We start from the raw sequence: 10,394 nt of genomic DNA on the forward strand, positions 1-10,394 counted from the left end.
TGATAGGCCACGTTCAGCTGTTTGGTTTTAAGATAGAATTGAGATTCAAATAGTGACAGGTTGTTAGTCCATCGCATAAAAGAAGACTCCCAAGTAAGTTGGTTACTCAATTTGTTTAATTTACCCCGTCTATATTTGAGACTAGCTGTGCCCGCGACTTCGTCCGCGTGGAATAGTTATTTTTGGGCATTATTGAAGCCTTCAAGGATGAATAATTTTCCCCGTTATTTTTTGACATTTTCCATTATTTCTTTACTCCTAATAGTTGCAGCGTGATGTTATATAGCCTAAAGCCTTCCTCGATAAATGGTCTATTCAACGCAAAAACAATTTTTCAATTCGAACCACTAGTTCCTGAGATTAGCGCGTTCAAACAAACAAACTCTTCAGCTTTATAATATTATAATAATATATATAATATAATATATAATATAGATATCTTTTATTTTATGTCCAACAATATAGTAATTTTAAACTGATTTTTTCTCTCCACTTTTCACCTAATGTCTTCTGTAGTGAATAACATAATTATCCGTCTATACTTCCTACAATAACTTTACCCCCACAACGTTATACATTTTGACGGCCTCTGTGGCGCAGCGGTAGTGCGCTTGTCTGTGACACCGGAGGTCCCGGGTTCGAATCCCGGCCAGGGCATGATGAGAAACGAACTTCCTCTGATCGCCCTGGGTCTTGAATTTTTATCTATATAAGTATTTATTATAAAATATAGTATCGTTGAGTTAGTATCTCGTAACACAAGTCACGAATTCACTTCGAGGCTAACTCGATCTGTGTAATTTGTCCCGTATTATTATTATTATTTATTTATTTCTTTTATATCATCACCATCACAACGTTATATATATATATATACTCACATCTCTGCCTATCCCGCACTATGCCACACGTGATGAGGTACAAGTGCAGGTGGCCGGTCTCCTCGGAAGCCCAGATGAAGGAAACCCTGTCTTCAGCGGACGGCATAAAGTACAGAATGTCGTGAACGTTGATCCAAGCGTCGGGCGCCGTCTCCGAAACTAGTACTTGTATGTCTTCGATTTTCTGCGAAAATTATACATACATATAGTCTATATGGTGGTGGTGTTGAGATGGTTCGGTCATGTGGAGAGGATGAATGAAAACAGGTTGACTAAGCAGATATACATGGAGAGTGTGGAGGGAAAGGTCGGAGTGGGAAGACCTAGACGAACATATCTTGATCAAATTAAGGACGTCCTGGTAAAGGGTCAGGTCGAGAGTGCCCGAAACCGCCGAGCTTGTATGAAGAGAGTTATGAATGTGGATGAAGCGAAGGAAGTGTGCAGAGGTCGTGGCAAGTGGAAAGAGGTAGTCTCTGCCTACCCCTCCGGGAAAGAGGCGTGATTTTATGTATGTATGTATGTATATAGTCTATATCCCTTGCGGGGTAGACAGAGCCAATAGTCTTGAAAAGACTGATCGGCTATGTTAAGCTGTTTGGCTTACTAATAGAGTTGAGACTACAAACAAATTAAACTAATTATTGAGATAAACAAATACATATACATAGATAAAATATTATAAAATACATAGTGTAAATACCAAATACTTAATAAACGTTAATATATTGACGTCACATCAATTAAATCTAATTATAAGTACAACCGCTTCCAAAGCGCGTGCGCAGAAGAAGAGGCGCAACATACTACAATGCAGTAAACATACACTATCTATCTCAAATTCAAATTCAAAATTTTTATTCATTATTATAGGATACTTCATACATATCGCTTAATAATTGTCAAAACTTTTAGTTTCACAACATCGGTTGACGTCAAAAATTACTTAAAAACTAAGTTCACCGCCGCTTCCAAGGCAGAAGAAGCGGTAACAAACTGCACTGCAGCATTTTTCTTAAACAACGTCAACTTCACAAATATCTATTTTTTAAATAGATAATAATTTTAATAGAAGAATAATGAATAGAGCAAATAAACGTTTATTATTATTATTATGTTTTTATGCAATTTTTTACACCCTTTTCAGGGGAATTAAATATTTTTACGGGCTTTTGACCAAGCAAAAATATTGTATAGAAATAAGTGGAGGAAAGAACAAAATTTTAGTCAAGAGAAAGGAATTATTTAAATTTCTCTTACCGTAACAACATCGGGTTGGCACCGAAACTAACATACCTGCGGTACGACGGGGGGCGGCGGGGCGGCGGTATCGGCCAACTCGTAGCTGAACGGCGCACTGAACGAACTCAGCGGTATCAGGCACAATTCTAGACGTTGCTGTTTTCTGTCCAGCAATTGTACCCACACGCTGTGCAAAAAAAATATATAAATAAATTAAATTCAAAGTACTTTCAAACATTTATTAAGCTTAAGTTTGTAAACCGTTTATTTAGTAGTAAAAAATATATACGGGACAAATTACACTGATTGAGTTAGCCTCGAAGTAAGTTCGAGACTTGTGTTACGAGATACTAACTCAACGATACTATATTTTATAATAAATACTTATATAGATAAACATCCAAGATCCAGGCCAATCAGAGAAAACTCGTTTCTCATCATGCCCTGACCGGGATTCGAACCCGGGGCCTCCGGTGTCACAGATAAGCGTACTACCGCTGCGCCAGAGAGGCCGTCGAAGGTACAGGATACAAGGTATCACTTATAGACGTCGCATCTATACTAACATTATTGAGCTGAAGCGTTTGTTTGTTTGAACGCGCTAATCTCAGGAACTAATGGTTCGATTTGAAAAATTCTTTTTGAATTCAATAGACCATTTATAGAGGAAGGCTTTAGGCTATACAACATCACACTGCAACTATTAGGAGCGAAGAAATAATGGTGAATGTGAAAAAGAAACGGGTAAAATTATTCATCCTTGAGGGCTTCAATGATGCCCAAACTAACTATTCCACGCGTACGAAGTCGCGGACACAGCTAGTAAATAAATAAATACTCACTATTTTCCATCGGGGGTCCACCCGACCCTGGCCAGGTATTCGAACCAGGGGAACGCCTCCTTCAGGGGGGTCCTCAAACTGTACCACCGGATATCCGTTACCTCCATTACTTCATTGGTGTCTGAACCTAGAAACATAGATAGATAGATAAATAAAACTCTTTATTGCACCATAAGAGTAAAACATACAAAACAACACAAAGCAGATATAGATGGTACAAAGGCAGACTTATCGCTAAAGCAATCTCTTCCAGTCAACCTTTAGGTGGAAGGAATCCAAACAGGAGATCGGATTTGGGTGGAAGGAACATACATATAGTGTTAAACACAGTACAGTTAACAGCACGTCGACCTACACAAATTCAACGCAAATTCGCGTATAAATGTCAGAGATTATTTTTATTGTAAAATACTTATTATCATTTTATTTCCATAATATAGTGCTTTCGATTTGATTATTTCTCTCCTCATTTCTCCTTATCTGTAGTGAATAACTAAGTGCCGTGTGCCGTGTGGTTCCCGGCACCAATACAAAAAAGAATAGGACCACTCCATCTCTTTCCCATGGATGTCGTAAAAGGCGACTAAGGGATAGGCTTAAAACTTTGGGTTTCTTCTTTTAGGCGATGGGCTTGACTCACATGAACGTGCCGCCGCCCCCTCCTGGTAGTAGTCGAGCACCGTCGCGGGCGCAGCGCGCTCCAACCTGAACGTCACCATCCTGAGGACGGACTTAGCGTTGGGGGTTCCGGCCCGTGGGAACCTGTGCCGATGTGTAAAAAAATGCGATGAATTCGAGAAATTTGTTCATACACACATATAGTCACGTCTATATCCCTTGCGGGGTGGACAGAGCCTATGTAATTTGTTCATACATACATATAATCACGTCTTTAACCCTTGCGGGGTGGTCAGAGCCGACAGTCTTATAGAATGATTGAAGGACAGACTTCGCGTTCGGAGTCCCGGCTCGGGGGAATCTGTGCGATGTGTAAAAAAAATGCATTTATGTAATTTGTTCATACACACATCACGTCTATATCCCTTGCGGGGTGGTCAGAGCCGACAGTCTTATAGAATGATTGAAGGAGCGACTTCGCGTACGGAGTCCATTCGAGAAATTTGTTCATACACACATATAGTCACGTCTATATCCCTTGCGGGGTGGACAGAGCTTATAGAATGATTGAAGGACAGACTTCGCGTTCGGAGTTCCGGCCCGGGGGAACCTGTGCGATGTGTAACCATAAACAATGTATAACCAAAAAAAAAGCTTCGTGAAATTTATTCATACATACATTAAAAAAGCATTTAAGTAATTTGTTCATACACACATACGTACATATGTATAATCACGTCTATAACCCTTGTGGGGTGGACAGAGCCGACAGTCTTATAGAATGATTGAGAGGAAATAGTCGTTTTTTTTTTAACAACTAAAATAAAATAAAAAAAGGGATAGAGTGGTTCCCGGCACTATTAGTAAAAATGAATAAGACCACTCCATCTATTTCCCCGTGGAAGTCGCGAGCCTATACCTTAGTCGCCTTTTACGACATCCACGGTAAAAGAGATGGAGTGGTTCTGTTCTTTTCTCTAATGGTGCCGGGGGAATCACAAGGCACAAGAAATTTATATTAAAAGTATATTCCTACTGGCGCTCTGAAGCACAAGCTATACTCAGTTCAGATGTCAGTCTCTCACAATATCGCTATTTATACTAGCTGTCCCGGCAAACGTTGTTTTGCATTTTGTGGGTATGAAAAATAGATGTTGGCCGATTCTCAGACCTACTCAATATGCTCAAAACAAAATTTCATGAGAATCGGTCAAGCCTTTTCGGTGTAGTAGGTACGGGAACGAACATTGTGAGACGAGAATTTTATACTATACTATCTGTGCCCGCGACTTCGTCCGCGTCGAATAGTCATTAAATATATAATTTTCCCCGGCTTTTTTCACATTTTCCGTTATTCCTTCGTCCTAATAGCTGCAGCGTGATGTTATATAGCCTTAAGCCTTTCTTTTCTTGATAAATGGTATATTCAACACAAAAATAATTTTTCAATTCGAACCAATAGTTCCTGAGATTAGCGCGTTCAAACAAACAAACTCTTCAGCTTTATAATATTAGTATTAGCGCTACAGGTTACGGCGCCGAATCTACTGCGGGTAACGCAACGTGTGTTCGCGGTTCTACAGAACAACGTTTATGGATTATAAACCTTCCTCAAAAAACCCTATTTCCACGAACAAAATCCGTCCACAACTTTCCGAGATCATCGCATACATACATACATACAGACAGAAAAAATGGGGGGGGGGGGGGGGGGATAACATATATATATATACCTGAACTCTTCAACCTCGCCGCTGCTGGACTGCGAGGAGGGGAAGCTGAATATCTTGACCTCACTCTCATCCACCTCCTCGTACACTATTCTGTAGACGTCGTCTGAAACAAAAAAACATATAAATAAATATGTACGGGACAAATTACACAGATTGAGTTAGCCTCGAAGTAAGTTCGAGACTTGTGTTACGAGATACTAACTCAACGATACTATATTTTATAATAAATACTTATATAGATAAACATCCAAGACCCAGGCCAATCGGGGAAAGTTCTTTTCTCATCATGCCCTGGCCGGGATTCGAACCCGGGACCTCCGGTGTCACAGACAAGCGTACTACCGCTGCGCCACAGAGGCCAGAGGAGGCCATATACATACATACATACATATAATCACGTCTATATCCCTTGCGGGGTAGACAGAGCCAACAGTCTTAAAAAGACTGATGGGCCACATTCAGCTGTTTGGTTTAATGATAGAATTGAGATTCAAATAGTGACAGGTTGCTAGCCTAGTTCATAAAAACTTGGGATTCTTCTTTGAGGCGACTTAGGGATTGGCTTATCTCTTAGTCGCCTTTTACTACATCCTTGAGAAAGAGATGGAGTGGTCCTATTTTTTTTTCTAATGGTGCCGTGTGGTATCCCACGGCACATTTATTATAACACAAATTATCTCAAACTAGCTGTGCCCGCGACTTTGTCCGCGTGGAATAGTTATATTGGGCATCATTGAAACCCTTAAGGATGAATATAATTTTCCCCGTTTTTTTTCACACTCTCCATTATTTCTTCGCTCCTAATAGTTGCAGCGTGATGTTATATAGCCTAAAGCCTTCATTTAATGGCCTATTCAACACAAAAAGATTTTTTTAATTCGAACCTGTAGTTCCTGATATTAGCGCGTTCAAACAAACAAACGCTTCAAATGTGCATTCGTCCACGATTTAGATTTCAGTGATCTATACACATTTGTAAATTGACGTCCGGTGAAAATGCTACAGTATAGTTTGTTACGCAGCTTCTTCTACACGTGCGCTTTGGAAGCGGTAGTAGTTATAATTAGATTTAAGTGATGTGACGTCAATAAGTGATACCTTGTATCCAATTTTGAAAAATAAATCTGTTCTATTCTAATGCTGCAGTGTAGTTTGTTCCGCAGCTTCTTTTACACATGCGTTTTGGCAACGGTAGTAGTTACAATTAGATTTAAGTGATGTGACGTCAACAAGTGATACCTTGTATCCAATTTTGAAAATAACATACATACATACATACATATGATCACGTCTATATCCCTAGCGGGGCAGACAGAGCCACCAACCAGTCTTGAAAAGACTGATAGGCCACGCTCAGCTGTTTGGCTTAGTGATAGAATTGAGATTCAAATAGTGACAGGTTGCTAGCCCATCGCCTAAAAGAAGAATCCCAAGTTTATAAACCTATCCCTTAGTCACGTTTTACGACATCCGTGGGAAAGAGATGGAGTGGTCCTATTCTTCTTTTTATTGGTGCCGGGAACCACACGGCATCTAAATCTATTCTATTCTATAGGTTGCTTACCATCAGTCGTGGGCTGCCACCAGAAGCCGGTATACCGGGAGAACTCCTCCTGGGTGACGTAGCAGGGAACACCTGCCTGCCTAGGGTCGTCCGCTAAGCTGTGGGGTAATTATTTTTATTTTTTGTATTTCATGAAAAACATCCAAAGAATGTTCTCGTAGTTAACAGGTCACCATAAATAATGTTCTCAAATTATAAATTCTAATGAATTATAGCTTGTCCAACCATTTATTTTAATTGTGACAGCTCATTTAGTGTCATATTAATAAGTTTAATTGTAAAGACAATCAATTATCTAAGAACATTTTATCGATTTTAAAATTATAAATACTCATTTGGATTTAACACATTTTTTAATTTAAAATATTTTTATCATTCAACTTTAATTCCAAAAATATTATTAATCAATGTTTATTGCATAACAAGATATAGGCAAAGCTATACATTTTACATTGAATTTTTAAACGTATCCCTTCGTCGCCTTTTACGACATCCACGGGAAAGACATGAAATCGTCCCATTCACGGGAACCACACGGCACATTCGCCCGCTAAGTGTACAGTCTCACCGGTCGGGGTCGCGGCCCTTGCACGCGTACGTGAGCCGCCGCGGGCCGCACACGGCGCCGGCGAGCCAGATGTCGCCGCGCGCCGTGTGCGCCGCCAGCGTCGGCCGCCGCGGGCACAGCGCCGGCGTCAGCGCCGCGCCGCCGCCGGTCGCCAGGCAGCGGGGCACGTACGGCGGCGACTACGATGGAAATACGATTGGTTGTAATGGGAAAAGTGCCGTGTGGTTCCTAGTGCAGCTAGTTTGAGATAATTTGTAATGTGCCGTGGGAAACCACACGGCACCGATACAAAAAAGAATAGGACCACTCCATCTCTTTCCCATGGATGTCGTAGAAGGCGACTAAGGGATAGGCTTACAAACCTGGAATTCTATTTTTAGGCGATGGTCTAGCGACCTGTCACTTTTTGGATCTCTATTCTATCATTAAGACAAATGGTTGAACGTGGCCGATCAGTCTTTTCAAGACTGTTGGCCCTGTCTACCCCACAAGGGATAACGACGTGACCATATGTAATGGAAAACTTGCGTAAAGAAATCCCTTGCGAAGTAGACAGAGTCAACTAACTCGAAAAGACTGATAGGCCATGTTCAGCAGTATTGATATTCAAATAGTGACAGATTGCTAGCTCATCGCCTTAAAGAAGAATCCCAGGATTATATGCCTATCCCTTAAGTCTCGCCTTTTACGACATCCATGGGAACGAGATGTAGTGGTCTTTTGCTTTATTGGTGCCGAGAATAACATGGCACTTGCACGTTAAAACCAAGTAGTAGTTAAGTAACTAGACAAATCCAATAAAAATATATAGACAGAGCCAACAGTCTTGAAAAGACTGAAAGGTCACGTTCAGCTGTTTGGTTTTTTGATAGAATTGAGATTCAAATAGTGACAGGTCGCTAGCCCATCGCCTAAAAGAAGAATCCCAAGTTTATAAACCATAGTCGCCTTTTACGACATCCGTGTAGAAGAGATGTGTATGTGTGTGTGGAATCACACGGCACTATGTATGTATGTATGTATCTATCTATGTAGGTATGTATGTTTGTTTACTTTATTAGCACACAAAATCTCTGACGGATTTTGATGAAATCCATTCCATAGGCAGAATATAACTTGGAATAATGTAATAAGAACAAAACCATGCCCCATAGCACTTGTTGATACTACTATTTGCAAGATATCCTACTAATATTATAAATGCGAAAGTTTGTGAGTATGTCAGTATGGATGTTTGTTACCCTTTCACGCAAAAACTACTGAACTGATTACTGAATTGATAAAATTTGGTATGTAGGTAGCTGAAGACCCAGAATTACATATAGGCTACTTTTTATCCCGGAGTCCGTGCGGAAATGATTCCACGCGGACGAAGTCACGGGCGGCCTCTAGTCACTAATAATGTTACTTGTTAAATCTCTGTAATAATGACCTTTACATGTAAGCTTAGCAGAAAAGGTCATAGAAAAATCTTGGCTTTATCAAACTAGTGTGCCTACCTGATTATTCCCCTCATCAGCGACAAAAAGCGACGAAGCGCACGGGAACAGCACCCTCCCCGTCTTTGGGTGGAGCTCATAAGATGCTATGCCCCATGCGGCCACCCGCTGTCGTTCCCACAGAAGCTGCTCCTCACGAGACCACTTGCCTGACGCAACTCCCAGGGCTACGTTGGATTCGATGAGCGGCTTCCAATCCAACCTGCAAATAAAGTATACATTAATTGTGTGAGTAAAGATAAATGTATACTAATATTATAAAGCTGAAGAGTTTGTTTGTTTGAACGCACTAATCTCAGGAACTACTGGTTTGAATTGAATAAAATATTTTTGTGTTAAATAGACCATTTATCAAGGAAGGCTTTAAGTTATATAACATCACACTGCAACTTTTATGAGCAGAGAAGTAATGGAAAATGTGAAAAAAAAACAGGAAAATTATTGATCCTTGAGGGCAATGATACCCAAAATAACTTCCATGCAGACGAAGTCACAGGCACAGCTAGTGTGCATATAATATAAGCCATTAAAACTAAAAGGCCAGCTGTTAAAAAGCCAAATAAATTAAAATTTAGGAAAGATAGTAATTTCAGGTCTCCTTTTATCAGGCTTTCCTCCTATTACGAACAAATCATCATCTCAAGATCATAACAAAAGTCTAGTCTCAAATTACTTTAAGTAATAGTCTTTTTTAAGAGCAGAGCCCTTATTAAATATTTTGATTTTGAAAGTCATAACAAACAAAGAATTTTGGTCCTAAATTATCTATACAATATGCTTAAAAAACTTTTTGTATCTTTTACAAAAATTCGCGGCAAAATAAGCTAGTTTTGGTACAGCTGATTTTAATCATTCTGTCAAATGTGACATTCCTTTGTTAACCAGCACTCACCTGGCACTATTGGGCTGCGCCGATGGAGTTATATCAGTATACAATAAAGTTATCTCCCAGCCGTTTTGCGGAGTCCTTAGAAAGTATATTCTGGTCTTTCCGTTGCTCAGTTTCCGAAAAGATATAGCCATTGGAACCATGGTTGACAACGATGATAATTCCTTTCGTAAATCGTGTACCGCTTGCCGTACCTCCGCCCAGGTATACTTCTTGGTCGGAGGCCGGACGTATTCTCCTGATGCAGCTCCATCTCCTGCCTCCCTCACCTCCATATTCACAATATCCATTAAATTCATGGGTGTTTATACATTACTTTCATGATGATAAAACAAACGCCTTACGTTAAACGTACATGGCTAGTAACGCTTAAACTAATTTACTAATAGAGTATTTATTAGTAAAATTCATTATAAAATGCACTAAGAGATTAATATTTTCCTAAAATAAAAATAATCCAATAGGCCAACCCAACACCCAACACACCACTCTTTTCTTTTTCACTTTTGGCATTGGCAAATGAGAAGCAAATGCCTAGGCAGGCAACAGCCAGTCGTG

General features: G+C 40.0%; 1 protein-coding gene across 3 annotated transcripts in view; it reads right to left on the reverse strand.

Moving 5' to 3' along the window:
• Positions 1 to 10,347, reverse strand: part of LOC106137503 (dipeptidyl peptidase 9) — a 28,473-nt gene extending 18,126 nt beyond the window's left edge. Inside the window, exons 1-10 of one of the 3 annotated variants that reach the window (XM_060953128.1) lie at positions 9,840 to 10,347; positions 8,948 to 9,149; positions 7,552 to 7,627; positions 7,449 to 7,482; positions 6,881 to 6,978; positions 5,317 to 5,419; positions 3,606 to 3,727; positions 2,966 to 3,092; positions 2,178 to 2,310; positions 882 to 1,065 (exon numbers count right to left, since the gene is read on the reverse strand). In XM_060953128.1, coding sequence (XP_060809111.1) covers positions 882 to 1,065; positions 2,178 to 2,310; positions 2,966 to 3,092; positions 3,606 to 3,727; positions 5,317 to 5,419; positions 6,881 to 6,978; positions 7,449 to 7,482; positions 7,552 to 7,627; positions 8,948 to 9,149; positions 9,840 to 10,135 — 1,375 coding nt within the window. In that variant the 5' untranslated portion in view covers positions 10,136 to 10,347. Of the gene's footprint in view, positions 1 to 881; positions 1,066 to 2,177; positions 2,311 to 2,965; positions 3,093 to 3,605; positions 3,728 to 4,160; positions 4,194 to 5,316; positions 5,420 to 6,880; positions 6,979 to 7,448; positions 7,628 to 8,947; positions 9,150 to 9,839 lie in introns of all 3 variants that reach the window. The other 2 variants (XM_060953127.1, XM_060953126.1) reach the window with 2 other exon arrangements.
• Positions 10,348 to 10,394: the final 47 nt, after the last annotated feature.

The sequence above is a fragment of the Amyelois transitella genome, chromosome 31 (assembly GCF_032362555.1).
Source record: "Amyelois transitella isolate CPQ chromosome 31, ilAmyTran1.1, whole genome shotgun sequence".
NCBI lineage: Eukaryota > Metazoa > Arthropoda > Insecta > Lepidoptera > Pyralidae > Amyelois > Amyelois transitella.